At 46.8% G+C, this 15388-nt stretch overlaps 1 protein-coding gene across 1 annotated transcript in view; it reads right to left on the bottom strand.

Annotated features, from left to right (window-relative positions):
• LOC147736923 (CD5 antigen-like) overlaps nucleotides 1-15388 on the bottom strand; it is a 499304-nt gene that overhangs the window by 193424 nt on the left and 290492 nt on the right. The window contains exon 4 of the mRNA XM_086934070.1: nucleotides 9826-10146. Within this exon, the coding sequence (XP_086790196.1) occupies nucleotides 9826-10146 (321 nt within the window). The remainder of the gene's footprint in view (nucleotides 1-9825; nucleotides 10147-15388) is intronic.

The raw sequence follows: 15388 nt of genomic DNA, 5'->3' as shown, positions 1-15388 counted from the left end.
AAGGGTATTCTCAGATGTGAGTCCCTAGCTCATTGCACCATCAGGATTCAAGCAAGCCGGGCCGAAGACGACTGAAATGCCAGAAACCGGTCCCTGGTAGCTTGTTTCCGTCCCAGTATAAGAATTGGCTTGATAGTTTGGTCTGCCCTGTTCCCTTGATGCACTGGGCCAGGGTCAGACTAATTTGCATATAGCCAAGTTCTGAGCTGGGATGGTGCAGTGAGCTAAAAAACGGTGATGGATCAATCCCTGGTCTTTGGACTGGGTAAGAGTGGTCTGCTTAATTCAGACTCCCTGTTCATCACCACCCCTTTTCTGAATCATTTTTGTCCACCATAAGCGTGGAAGGGTATACTCAGATGTGAGTCCCTAGCTCATTGCACCATCAGGAATCAAGCAAGCCGGGCCGAAGACGGCTGAAATGCCAGAAACCGGTCCCCGGTAGCTTGTTTCCTTCCCAGTATAAGAATTGGCTTGGTAGTTTGGTCTGCCCTGTTCCCATGATGCACTGGGCCAGGGTCAGACTAATTTGCATATAGCCAAGTTCTGAGCTGGGATGGTGCAGTGAGCTAAAAAACGGTGATGGATCAAGCCCTGATCTTTGGACTGGGTAAGAGTGGTCTGCTTAATTCAGACACTCTGTTCATCACCACCCCCTTTTCTGAATCATTTTTGTCCACCACAAGCGTGGAAGGGTATACTCAGATGTGAGTCCCTAGCTCATTGCACCATCAGGATTCAAGCAAGCCAGGCCGAAGACGGCTGAAATGCCAGAAACTGGTCCCCTGTAGCTTGTTTCCTTCCCAGTATAAGAATTGGCTTGGTAGTTTGGTCTGCCCTGTTCCCATGATGCACTGGGCCAGGGTCAGACTAATTTGCATATAGCCAAGTTCTGAGCTGGGATGGTGCAGTGAGCTAAAAAACAGTGATGGATCAAGCCCTGATCTTTGGACTGGGTAAGAGTGGTCTGCTTAATTCAGACACTCTGTTCATCACCACCCCCTTTTCTGAATCATTTTTGTCCACCATAAGCGTGGAAGGGTATACTCAGATGTGTGTCCCTAGCTCATTGCACCATCAGGATTCAAGCAAGCCGGGCCGAAGACGGCTGAAATGCCAGAAACCGGTCCCCGGTAGCTTGTTTCCTTCCCAGTATAAGAATTGGCTTGGTAGTTTGGTCTGCCCTGTTCCCATGATGCACTGGGCCAGGGTCAGACTAATTTGCATATAGCCAAGTTCTGAGCTGGGATAATGCAGTGAGCTAAAAAACGGTGATGGATCAAGCCCTGATCTTTGGACTGGGTAAGAGTGGTCTGCTTAATTCAGACACTCTGTTCATCACCACCCCCTTTTCTGAATCATTTTTGTCCACCATAAGCGTGGAAGGGTATACTCAGATGTGAGTCCCTAGCTCATTGCACCATCAGGATTCAAGCAAGCCGGGCCGAAGACGGCTGAAATGCCAGAAACCGGTCCCCGGTAGCTTGTTTCCTTCCCAGTATAAGAATTGGCTTGGTAGTTTGGTCTGCCCTGTTCCCATGATGTACTGGGCCAGGGTCAGACTAATTTGCATATAGCCAAGTTCTGAGCTGGGATGGTGCAGTGAGCTAAAAAACGGTGATGGATCAAGCCCTGATCTTTGGACTGGGTAAGAGTGGTCTGCTTAATTCAGACACTCTGTTCATCACCACCCCCTTTTCTGAATCATTTATAACTGTAATTGGGTCTCTAAATATTTCCCTTGGACCATACCCTACCCGTATGTGTTGTGGGTGAGGTGACTCCCTGTGTGAAGGTACTTGAAGGAGATGTAAGGTGGGCACCCCCATGAGGTTTGGACACAAGGTATTTGATGGAAGGGAAGATGTTGTCCATGAGAGAGAGATTACGGTCTGTGGCTTGGACAAGGACAATACTATTATTGTAAATGGTGATGGTTGCTGTCGCCTGGAAGAGATGGGGGGGGGTTGAAATAAATAGACTAATGCCATGCGTGGTTTTCCTCGAGGAAGAGATAGAGAGTGAGGTGAGGAATGCTCTCCTCCATTGGTCACTTCGTTTTGTGTAGAGAATGGGGTCTGAGGTTGTAGTCCCATTGTGAGTAGAAAAATAATGATCGGTAAAGAGTGTATCAGGGTGCCGTTTTATAAAATTATGTTTGAATCGTTTGGCTGATTTTTTTGTGAGGTCGGAGGGGTAAATGATGTTGTAGGAGTGAGTGCCTGGGGGTTTCATAATACGGGCCACACAAGAGGAGAAATGGTAAAGGGAGATATGTGAGTGAGCCTCGTGGGGGGAGCGATGTATGAGGCGAGGAGTGGGTAGAGGAGAGTCCGTGAGGTAGGGGGAGGGCAGTCCCTGAGGAGGTTATAGTGGGTAGAGTCACAAGGGTCTTGGATGTGGACCGGGCTGCGGGATGTGGAGAACCGTTACTGAAGCGGGGAGTGTTGGTAGGAAGTGTCGGGCTGGGTGGCGTGGGAGGGTCAATCGTTGCTGAGAAGATAAAAGCGTGCTGGGTGGCGAGGTAGGCAAGGGTAGCAAAGAGCCTCTACTTGATAACGGAAAGCTAGGAGGCATGCAGAAGGCGAGTGGGAAAATAAATCCTAATACATTTGGGTCATGCTATAATAGTGTGCTGTTGTTCAGACAGACTGCTAAACTGCTAGACCTGAGAAAGATAGGAATCAGGAAACTAGGCGCTAAATTTCATCTGTGGTTATGTAGAAGGATAGTTACAGAGTGTGCATAGAAATATAAATGGGTGCTTGAAAAACATTTTCTCACGCAATATGGCTGCCATGAAACTGCAGAACTGTGGAGTGGTCCTATAACTCTTTCAACGTCCAAGCTACTCTGTTGCTTAGTCCTCTGTCTATTTCTATGAGCAAAACAAGGAAACTGCAAAACTGTGGATTGGTCCAATAACTCTTTCAGTGTCCAAGCTACAATCTGCAATCTGCAATTAAAGTCTCCTCTTATTTCCTGTCCCTAGTGTATCAATGCCAGGTCCAGCTAGTCAGAGCAAAATCCTTGTAAGAAACAGTGCGGAAACCAGAGAAGGGCTCAATTTAATAAATGTCTAAAATAGTCGAAATTTTAAGGACCGTCATTCACGTTGAAATTAGAAAAAGCAGTCCTGTTTCTATGTGAACTACCAATGAGAAAATGTCTCAAGCAGGCGCCATTTTAAAGTCAGGCATCCCGCTCGAGGCTCCTGCCTTAACCGATAAAATGGCTCCCATCCCAAAATGGAGGAATCACTAAAACAAAACAAGATCAGCAGATCCAGGGTCCAAAAGCACCAAATTTGGCCGGGCGATGTGAACGGTCCGCTCACCAGCTGTTCTCCCCATCAGAGAAGCTCTAAATCAGTTGATGCAGGCAGAGCCGAGAAGCGCTAACCGGCCACCAGTTAAACTCAGCGGCCAGCAGCACCCACCATCAACAGGCACTCGGAACTGATCTAAGGCAGAATGCAGCAGCCCAATGGTCCAATGGCCCCTGTAGTCCGGGCGATGTGCGTGGATATCCTCTGTCTGCTCCCGCCTCCTGTACAGCTCTGTGGCAGAGCCCATGCAAAGCGCGGTGTTCCCAAGCACCAAAACGTTCTCCACCGGCCGCGTGAATGGTGTCCCAAGACAGCTGGTCTGGTCGAGAGAGAAACGACATACAGCGGCTGGGCACGAAGACAGGCAAAGACTGCCCATCGATCGACTCCCGGCGAAGGCCACTCCGCATCAGTCCTGATTATCAAGACTGACCGCCGCCATCTCTGATGCAGAACACAGCATCCGGTGGCAATCCGACTACCCCACAGGACCCACCAGCTTACTATCTCCAAGAGGGTAAAAAAGCGAGGAGATCCAGCGCCACGCCAGCAATGAAGGGACCGGCTCGCAGGATCCAAGCGCCTTGAAGTGAGCCGTCTCCAGGCAGCGCTGGCATCGGGCTGGCCAGGTCGCGTGGCTGTAGGTCGGGGTCAGCAAATTCGACAGCAGCGCTTGAGGTGAATAGATTGTCCCTTACTTTCCGGAAAGACACCCGTGGTGTGTCCAGGTAGATACTCGATGTGTAGGCAGGAGGCAGGCGGTATTTTTTGGGTTTATGCAAGGATATCCATCAAATGGTGATCCCAGAAACCTGGGATCACCAGGTTTCTGCATCTGTGCCAACTTCTATTTTCTTGTCTAAGGACTTGTGTGCAGAGGAGGGCAAACCCTAGCACTGGTATGCCTTGCTGAGGTCCACATCTACAGTGCTATGGTATTCCTTCAAATGACTTGCCATCATGTATGTATTGTCCTGGTTTGTAATAGCTCTAACGTGCTGGAGTAAGTCAAGTCAAGTCAAGAGATTTATATAGCGCGCTACATACCCATAGGGTCTCAAGGCGCTTGAGGAAGGGTGGGGAATTACTTGTCGAATATCCAAGTTTTAAGTTGCTTTCTGAATGCTAGGTGGTTCTGAGTAAGGCGAAGGTGAGTGGGGAGTGAGTTCCAGGTTTTAGCTGCCAGGTAGGAGAAGGATCTACCTCCCATGGTGGTTTTGTTGATGCGAGGTACAGTGGCAAGGGCTTGGTTGGAGGATCGAAGCTGACGGGAGGGGGTGTAGAAGGACAGTCGTGTGTTGAGGCATTCGGGTCCAAGTTCGTAAAGTGCTTTGTGTGCGTGGGTTAGGAGGCGGAAAGTAATCCTCTTATTTACGGGGAGCCAGTGCAGGTTTTTCAGGTGACCGGAGATGTGTTCTTTGCGCGGGATGTCTAGTATGAGCCTGGCTGAAGCGTTCTGGATGCGTTGGAGTTTTTTCTGGAGTTTAGCGGTGGTACCGGCGTATAGGGTGTTTCCGTAGTCCAGGCGGCTCGTGACAAGTGCGTGGGTGACCGTTTTTCTAGTTTTGGTGGGGATCCAACGAAATGTTTTTTTGAGCATTATTATTATTATTATTAATGGCAATTTGTATACAAAAGCGCAACTAAACCCGTAGGCATCAAGGCGCTGAAGATGGTAAACAGAGAGCTCAGATATCAACCAGGGGGGGAACTTAGAGATAAGCTGCTAAGAATAGCCAAGTCTTAAGTGCCTTGCGGAACTGAAGGTGAGAGGAGATCAACTTGAGATCACTCTGGAGCGTATTCCAAAGTCTAGGCGCAAGGAAGCGAAAAGACCTTCCTCCCCACCGGACCTTGGATATACGAGGAACCACAAGCAGGTTTTTACCGGAAGAGCGGAGTGCTCTCCCAGGGACATAGTGGGCCACCAGGGCACGAATAGCCTCCGGTCCAGATTCATTAAGGGCACGATGAGTAAGGCATAAGGCCTTAAAGTTGATCCTTGCCTGCATGGGGAGCCAATGCAGGTCTTTTCTGATGGTAGTGCCCGAGGAACGTTTAGGGGCACCTACAACAAACCGGGCAGCCGCATTCTGTACGGTCTGGAGGCGCTGAATGAGACCACTGCTAATGCCAAGGTATAGGGCATTGCAATAGTCCAGTCTGGAGGTAATGACCGCTATTGCTACCTGTTTGCGTGCCTCAAGGGAAAGGTAGTGAGAGATCTTCCTTAAAATCCTCAGGGCATTACAACAAGTGGACACCGTCCTACTGACCTGTTTATCCAGGGAGAGAGAGGTGTCCAATATGATTCCAAGGTTACGGGCAGAAAAAGTGGGCGTAGGACAGGCCCCGAGGATAGACGGCCACCAATCCATAGACCAGATCTCACTTTTGCCTCCGAAAACAAGAACCTCCGTTTTCTCGCCATTTAACTTAAGGAAGTTCTTAAGCATCCATCCGGCGACCGCCTCCATACAGTTTTTAAAATTGTACGCGGTTTGGCTCACAGATTGGGAGATGGAAGCCATAATCTGCGTGTCGTCGGCATAGGAGAGAACTTCCAGGCCAAAGGATCTTATAAGCCTGGCGAGAGGGGCGACGTAAATGTTAAAAAGCGTCGGGCTCAGTGAAGAGCCCTGGGGGACCCCACACTTCACGGCCTTGACAGGTGACATATACTCGCCAAGCTTGACCCTTTGCTTCCGTTGGTCAAGAAAGGAGGCAAGAAGATTGAGTGCAGAACCCTTGACTCCCAGCTCACTGAGTCGGTTAACAAGAATATTTGGAGACAGGGTGTCGAAAGCCGCCGTAAGGTGGTGTGAACGGTGTCGACCCTAGAGCGAATGCTATCGACTACCACTGTAAGTGCCGACTCAGTGCTATGGGTCCTCCGGAAACCATGCTGTGAGGGATCAAGAGAGTTGGTACTGTCAAGGAAAGAACTCAAGTGGAGGTTGAGATGAGTCTCCAAAAGTTTAGCAGGGGCAGGAAGAAGGGAGATGGGACGAAAGTTCTTTAATGTCCCAGGGTCCAGGGTAGGTTTCTTGAGTAGGGGCTTGACAGTGGCCAATTTCCAAGGGAGGGGATAAATCCCCTCTGAGATGGCCAGGTTCATCACTTCCATCAAAGGGGGAAGGATAATCTGTCTGCAGTCTGTCTGCGAAGAATGTTGAAGCAGGATGATGAAACGGCATTGACTTGTCTGGTCATCGAGAGTGAGGAGTCCAGGATGACGCCCAGGTTTCGTGCGTGGTCCGTCGGGATGGGTGCTTTTCCAAGGGCCTCTGGCCACCAAGAGTCATCCCAGGCGGAGGGGGAGGTGCCTAAGATGAGGACTTCTGTTTTGTCTGAGTTCAGTTTCAGACGGCTGTGCTTCATCCACTCGGCTACTTCTTTCATTCCTTCGTGTAAGTTGGTTTTGGCGGTGTTAGGGTCTTTGGTGAGTGAGAGGATCAGTTGAGTGTCGTCAGCGTAGGAGATGATGTTGAGATTGTGTTGGCGAGCGATGGCCGCAAGGGGGCTCATGTAAACGTTGAAGAGGGTGGGGCTGAGTGACGATCCTTGTGGCACGCCGCAGATGACTTCAGAGGCCACTGACTTGAATGGTGGGAGGCGGACTCTCTGGGTTCTTCCGGTGAGGAACGAGGAACGAGGTGATCCATTCCAATGCTTTTCCTTGGATTCTGACTTTTCTGAGGCACTGTAGAAGGGTGCTATGACAGACTGTGTCGAAGGCAGTGGAGAGGTCGAGGAGGATGAGGGCGACTGTGTCTCCTTTGTCCAGTAGAGTTCGAATGTCGTCTGTTGCTGCGATAAGTGCGGTCTCCGTGCTGTGTTTGGCTCGGAAGCCGGACTGTGAGGAGTCGAGGGATTTGTTGTTTGTACTTCCAATGTATTGTAGCCCACAAGGACACACCAATACATAAATCACATACTTGGTTTTACATGCCAGGAGTTTGCTGATTTTATTTTCAATGGGGCAATAAGGGATTGAACATGTAGTTTTGTTTATCCCTTGTTGACATGCTTTGCATATCTTACATCTGAATATATATATATATACAGTGTTGCGGATACTTGGGGGCATGACCCGCTTGCCTCACACCAGACCTTTGGATTTCCCTGGCATTTCTGGAGTTGAGGCGAGAAAGGGAGAAGAGAGAGCCATTCACCTCTCTCAGATAATTTTGAGATCCAGTCATATCAAACATTGCTGCTGCTCCAGATCACTTTCATATAGTCATTTAATTTCAAGGCATATTTTGCACAAAGCATCAAAACAACGAAACTGCAGTGATGGATGATGGACGCTATGCGGCTGAGATATAAATGTAACTGCAGTGGCAAAATGTGATGATGGATAATGATGCACTGTGGGACATGCAGTGCTGTAACTTAATGTCACATGACTTTTTTTACCGTAAGCACTCACATTCAGTGTAGTAATGTTACTCACCTGTGAAAAGGCTCAACAGCAGAAACGCGTCAGGGACGAGTATGCAGATTTGGAAATGAATTCCTGGAAGTGTTTCAAAATCGGACTTTGACATATCTTTCTTTTTAAATTAAGTTTTATTGTTATATTTGTTAAAATATATATTAAATCTCATTTTCTTCTTTTTCATTTTTATTACTATTTTATATATTTATTATGTACTATTTTATATACATATACATTTATGTACATTTAAAAAACTAAATTTAATACAACAATGTTAATGATATCAATATTTATTTTCTCAATATTTTAGAACTTACGATATAAGTATAGGATGGCGATATTTTTAGCTGTGATATTTCTGACCTCGATATTTTGATATATTGGATGGGGATGAATGCACTGAAGATCATCGCCAAGAAAACAGAGGTTCTGATTGTGGTTCATGATAAGTTGGTCCGCTCGGGCCCCCGGAAGCCGTCATATCGGGGCCTTTTCCCCTTTCTGAAAACTGTTATGGGGTTACTTAATTGAGGCCCTTTCCCTACAATTTTGATTCTGGATAGTTGTTTTCACCTTCACCTTTCATCTGAGAATTCTAAATTGAATTTTCCCATTCCTTCCTTTACAAGGTGAGAAATTACAGCCCAGACCTCTGTTCGATTCTAGAAATGGTAATTACAAAATCATGAACTGGTTGTGTGGCTTTAACTACTTCAGAATCTGGCAGCTCGTCTGAAAAAATACATTATTTTAGGCCTTTCTGGCACAAACCATCAGGTGGTGTACAAACATGGACCAAGTTATTTACAGGGACCCAAAACCGGTGCCAGGATGCTTTTGTCCGGTTCAAGGAAGACATGGCGTGGCAGTTCGGTCTGGACTGTTCCCATGAGGCACAGGGTCAAGGCTGATTTGCATATAGCTGGGTCTGAACTCAGGTGGCGGAGTGAGCTAAATAATGATGATTGATTCAACGCAAATCTGTGACTGGAGGTGAGTGTCTGAAAAGTTTCAGCACACCATCCATCATCTGCTTGTGTTTGCACATGTGTGACGCAAACCTCCATGTCAGTTTTTTTAAAGCAATGCAAAGCCACTTTGTGTGGCTCTGAGTGGCTTCACAACTCAGGAGTAGTGAAACAGCACCACTCGCTGCATTGTATTACTCAGCTCTGAGTTGGCATTCTTTCGGCATTACGTGAGTGCTCCCCCTCTTTTTATGTGTGTTGCAGAATGCAGGACACATAGAAAGAGGAATATGCCTCCGAGCACCTCCCTGCACAAAAACCATTCTGAGAGGCGTTTTCATCTTTCAATATGTGCTGTAGAATGCAAAAAATATTTCTCTTCATTCTGTCTGCTCTGGGAGGTTTAAAGTGTTGGCGCTGCCCGGGGTCGACATCATTAAGTAAAACTCTATGACTGCTGCGTGGGAAAAAACACTGCAATGCCCATGGAAAGCCTCCTTGACACAGAGTACGGTGGAAATGACACATGTATCGGTTACTCACTTTGAATTTACGCTTCTTTCTTCCATGATGTCATCAGCATCATCTTTATATATCCTTTCTCATGACTTTGATTGAGTTATTGTATCAAAAACATGCCTGGAGCCGGCTGTTGCTTTTCAATATAGAATAAAAAAAAACTATCTAAGTTTGAAAAAAAAAAACTAATCTGTTCCAACTCTTGGTTCTGCCTTGAGATGGACCCGTCTTTACCTTATAACCTGCACATACTGAAGGGACAGATGTGACAGGGTCTGATGCTAGATGTAAGTTATCTACACATAGGGTTGTTGCACTAGTTCTCCTTCTGCTTTCAAGGACATCGCTAGACTCTCCAGCTCCTATTAAATCCAATCCAGTTTGCCAAATTACTTTTCTGCATCAAGTAAGATGAATATTTTCTTGCTTCATTCATTTTTCTTTTGATTTTCAATAGTAATGCGTTGTTGTTATGACTTGTGCATTTTTTGATTAATCCAACTCTACTCTTTTAATTAGTTTGTGACTTTTGATGGAGTTGAAGGATTGCTGTTGGCTTCTCTTACCACTGCACTGCACTCCACCATCGGCCTTCCACGTGCAGCTGTTGAATCCCCAGGAAGCGCGTGGACAATCGAAGAGAGACTTTTCTGCTCCAGTGCACCTGACGTCACTCATCCACACGGGGAAGACACCACTTCTAAAAAAGGTATTTCCTGTTTCCGCTCTGGATGCTGATCCACAGTTGAGTTGTCTACAGACCACCTCAGCATCATTCTTGTCCCAGTTGGTATGGCAGACCGTCCCCCAGCGATTCTCGTGTTTGATCTCCACCCTCCCGCTGCAGGCGTCACCAGAATTCATCAACCGGACAGTATCAGCTCCCCCTGTGAACAAAGACCAGAAAGAACAGGTTAGATTGATTGCAACGGAATCTAATGTGTGAGAACAAATGTCATCAATTCTTTTGAATACCCATGCGCCCCCATTGTTATCTCCCTGTGACTACTGTGGCATGTGTGCTACCAGATCACACTCGAAAGCTCATAATAAATTCTGAACTCTTCCAGGCTACCCAGCTGACTTCAGGATGGGTATGTTAACATATGGGATAGTTTATGATGACTCGGTTGACTGACCTGGTGACCAAAACTTGACACAGTCATGGACAGCACAAAATATGTGTGTCCTTTTGGGGGAACTCTTCTTGATGTACCCCCAGATTGATCACCTCCCTACACACATGTTTAAGAAAAGCACCTCCCTCTCTCCCTCATCAGACCTGCCAGTAGTTCTAGGTGAATAATTAAAATCCAGCTCAGAATGTGACATTGAGTGTATCTGGAGGCCTCAAATAAACTCAGAAATGACAGGTTTATGAGGATTCAGAGGGTGGGTTGAGTGATGTTCGTGCAATGGGGTGTAAGAGCCCTGCTGAGATGGTGGAGACCCCCCTCTGCCATCACAAGAGATGAACCACCCACCTTATCTAGAGCCTGCCTGGCAGTGCGACTGGCCAGCCAGCGGCTCCACCATAGCAGGGGATGCCCCCAATGCTGATCTGGCCACAGTGTTTCCTTTAACCCTCTCAGCATGTATTCAGTGCTCACATCTACACTCCCAACGCAGAGTTTATATGGGGCCGTCTTTGTATTCTATCCCTGGGAATGCCAAATCAGTAAAAGTTGCCCCACCTTAGATGGGACTGGGTATCCCTGAAATGTCTCACTTTTTATGGAACTTGGGGCCGGAACCAGCTGTTTATTAGTACTTTACTGCATGTGCAGGCTCTTAAACATGGTCGCCATTTTGGTTAATATTAATTAAGTGACATATTTTGCTTTTGTGTGCATCTGCCTTAAGTTCATGAAGGGGCAGATTTACAAGCCCCTTGCAACACATTTACGCCGCCGTTGCAACTTATTTACAATGTAACACAGCTAGGGAGATGCGTCACATTGTATAGCCCTGCGCCACGTTAAACCTGCGTCAGGCCACCATATCCTCTGTTTTGACTTACATCTTCAACACTCAGTATATGATACCACATCCTGTTTTTTACCTTGGCCTTGCCCTCCATTCACCAATCACTTTCCCCACACCCCTGGAGTCACTTCATGTTTAGTTCTCACTTTCTTCCGAATGAGATCTCCCACCCTGGTGGTAGATCGATCACTTAGCACCCTGAACCTGTGGTGCGCCTCCTCTGGGTCACAAGTTTCACAGTGTGCACCACTTGTGATGTGCTTTACGAAATACACTCATTTGTTATGAGTTCTGCTTCTGTCATTTCGAGCCCTGAAGAAGTCTAGCCTTTACCCCCCAAAGATGAAACACATGTTGGCTGGACTTTGTGATGTTTCCGGAATAAAATGGGAACAAAAGAAAATTTGCAATGAGACTAGACTTTTTTGGCTTTCTACTTTGGAGAAGGTGTATGGGACATCTAGGGAAATGAAAGCAAAACAGGATGTAAGGACTGGACCATGTTATTATGAAGGCAGAATAACGAGAAGGCCAAAAAGGGTAAGTACCTGAATTACACAATGCTTATTCACATGTGGGGTGAGGCGTGCCAACCTCGTGTGTGAAAGGAGAGTAAAAGACCCACTGAACCTTATGTGCCTGGAAGCTACCTCCAGTCATCTCCTCCTCCGGTCATCTGAGGCTAGCCTGCTGGCCTGCCCGCGTTTTAAAAGAATTACACTGCAGGGGGGTTGAGGGGGGTGGGCTTTTCACTACTCCCATTTAGGAAGAAACTCAAAACCATCTTGTTTACTGAGGCATTCAGTTAAATCCATCTGTTAGCACTGAATACCCTAGGGACCAAGGGACTCCCGGCTTATGGTCCTCGCTGCAAGCGCCAAGAGACCTTTGGTGATTGGTGCGCTATAAATATAATCTTACATTAACATTAACATTAACAATTAGCCATCTCCCTGCCCCCACCTCCCCCCACATTTCTATCAGATCATGAAAGGTGTCATAGTGGTCAACCCAGACAAGAAAACAAAAACACCTCAACTCCCAATCCCTGATGGGGGCCACAGAACTTGCCTCTCAATATAGTAAGCATGGGAAACACTTTGCGATTTCCTGTTTCGGCCTCCCTGTGTCTTCACCCACTTCAATATCAATGCAATGACCCCCTCCAACATGAAACAGAGTATTATGAAATAAGGAGCAGCTTGTTATCAGCAATAGTACAGAGCTCACCTGATTTAACCAGGCAAAACTCTGTGGCTGAGAAAGAAAAGAGGAACAGTAAACAAAAACAAACAGTATCCTGAAGTCATATGACCTGCTCAGCGGCCATAGAAGTAAGATTGGGCCACCTCTTAAGGCTGCCATGGACTCCTTAGCTTCTGTTACATCCTCTCCTGAGGGGAAGCCTCTTTGTCACTCTGTGGCCTGACTTCAGGGCTATACTGTCATTTATTTTCCTCTTCTTCTTTTGCTGTTCTCTAGTGGTTTGCTCTGAGGTGGATTTATTGCACGTTCTCTTAAATGCTGTCTAACTGCCCATAGAAAAAAATGGAATACCCCTGCACACTCTTGGTATTTGTAAACAGTCAAAGGGTATGAAGGGGTATTCCATTTTTTTTATTTGCAGTATTAACCTAGGTTGATGCTTCTTGGAGGGGTATAGGGTTTTCCCCTCAGCCCCCTATTTGCACCTCACAACCAACAGTGAATCAACTGAATCAATTATGTTCAATTACTAAGCAGTGCGCCCCTTCCAAACAAATAACCCTTTCCCAGCCCATGTGCTGTATGACTGCCCTTCTTGGTATGTCATCGAGCACCGGAGTCCAGATGGCCATTTGGTCAATGCTCCCCTTTGGACTCAAGCCAAGTTATGAACTCAATTGAGGTGGTGAAGTATCTAGTGATACTGCCATCCAGTATGCGAGCTTAGCCAAGAGCGTCAATAAATAGCGTAAGTTCAGTTGTTGTCATTGTTTTGTGACCTCCAGGAACAATTTCTGTCTCTTTCTGGACCTCAGTCCAGCCGCAGCCCATGCAGATAAGAGCAGTGGGGCCCTGTAGGGGGATTTTAATGGGCAACAACCAGGGAAAATTAAATAAATAATTAATTTTCCCTCATCATCGTCCATTGAAATCCCTCCAGGCACAGACCGCGGCTGCCTCAGTCATTAAATCGCAAGGTATGTGCACTTTGCACTTCTCAACAGTCCAGGAGCCCGTGCTGTGAGAGACCAGGAGTGAGGTTCCGTGACGATTTGAACCCGTGTTTTCAACATTGTCGTAAAAACATAATTTTGGTATCAGCGAACCGCAAATGATCCATTTAGCATACCCTGGTGTTTTCGCTATGCTACGAGCAAGAGTACTCCTGTTACAAACACATTTCCAATCTACCCATGGCATCCATCTTAGATCATGGCAGCCATTTTGTGTTTCTTGCCCTCACATAGACAATGGACACGCAATGACCTCTGATTACTTCATTTCAATTAGGGACACGTAGGCTTAGCCGGAGATTCACCTCTCTAGTGACACGTGCACCTTAGAACAGAACATGCCGTAGCTGCATGACTCGACAAAGGCTGCCTCCTCTGCCCGAGGCCAGCCCTGCTATACTGGTTCTCGTGTTCGTTGGCCTGATCATGATTAGGCGGCCGAAGCTGGTAGCCTTGCCCATTTACGACCCACAAACATCTCTTATCCTGCTTTTCTATCTTCTGCACCTGGCTCTGCTCCTTTCCTTCTGGGCCTTTATTAGGGGGAGGTAACAAAATTTACGATGAGGCGGTCCGGCTCTTGAATGAAAATGCTGACATGGAATTGTGATGGAATAGTGGGAACCCCTCTTCGTAAGGTTTGACATCAAATATTATCAACGATTCCTGTGCAACGCCAAATATTTATTGTTTAGGACACAAAGGTTTGGGAATGTACTTGCATTGTGAAGAATTCGCCTGAAGGCTAATATTTTGTATATAAGGAGCAACCCTTCTTGTACAAATTGAACAGGCTCCGAGACACTGCCCGTGTGTAGTTTCTGTGACTTCTGTGTCCCTGCAGTAATAAACCTTTGGTCTTTGACGCCACCATCGAGAAGCCCGTGTTTCTGTTTATTTGTGCACCGAGACAGGTAGAACTCCGGGGTCTTCGGGTGTTATCCCTGACACCTCTGGACGGAACCAGAAGGTCCAGAACTCCAATTGGCGCCCAACGTGGGGTGACGTCATTCGGTACCGGTCCAAAAGCCTGAAGAGTTCGAGAAGCTTCGCGTGAAGATTCCTGAGGGAGGCGCCCCACTTCATCGATCCCGGCATATCGCAAAAGTGGCCCGACGTTCTCTTCCACGAGGGTTCCCGTTCAGGACGGCTGCAGTGGTCCGTTGCCTTGACCGTCGCCCTGTCTTGGACCCGAGGTGCAGTCCTTAGTACGGCGAGACGTGACGGGTTTCTCCTTGGTGACGTCTTCAGTGCCTCAGTTAAGTATTTAGTGGTTGCTAGTTGGTTACTTCGTAAGGGTTGTTAAAATCCTTTTAGTTCTTGGTTTGGTTTGGTTTCGTAAGGTTATCACTGGTTGTTCTGGTTACGATAATCTATTGGTTTAGTTTGGGTATCGATACATTCGTTCGCTTTTGGTAGGCCTAAGTTCTTGGTTCGAGTGCACATTTTTGTTTGTGTTTTTGTTCGTTCTGTGTTCCGGATTACAAAATGGTAAGTCGGAAAAATTGTATGTTGTCGTGTTTTGGTTGCAACAGTGATTCCCGGTTGGAGGACTCATGTCTGGTTCCTCCGATTGGAACTCCTCTATACGATCTTTATTGTAAACATGGTGTGGGTCCTATATCTTATAATGAGGTGTGGGTCCGATACACTGAAAAAGACGGTGTCCTTAGTTGGCCACTGCATGGTAGTTTTGAACCTGAAGTTCTTGACAATCTAGAAGTGAAATTGTTTAAAAAGAAAGCCCGGCCGGCAATGTTTGATTCTTTCCGTTACTGGCAAAAAGAATCTAAACAGAGGGAAATTAAAAGGTTGAAGAAAGAACAGAAAGAGCAAGAGTTGACTCTAGAACAGGCGGCTAAACAGCTGCAACTCAACGAGTCTGAGAAAGCAATAGAGGTGGCTACTAGAGAGCGTAATCTAG

Source organism: Lissotriton vulgaris, chromosome 1_1, assembly GCF_964263255.1.
Source record: "Lissotriton vulgaris chromosome 1_1, aLisVul1.2, whole genome shotgun sequence".
Classification (NCBI taxonomy): Eukaryota; Metazoa; Chordata; class Amphibia; order Caudata; family Salamandridae; genus Lissotriton; species Lissotriton vulgaris.
The sequence above is the reverse complement of the archived record's forward strand: the minus strand, read 5'-3'. Positions and strand labels throughout refer to the sequence as shown.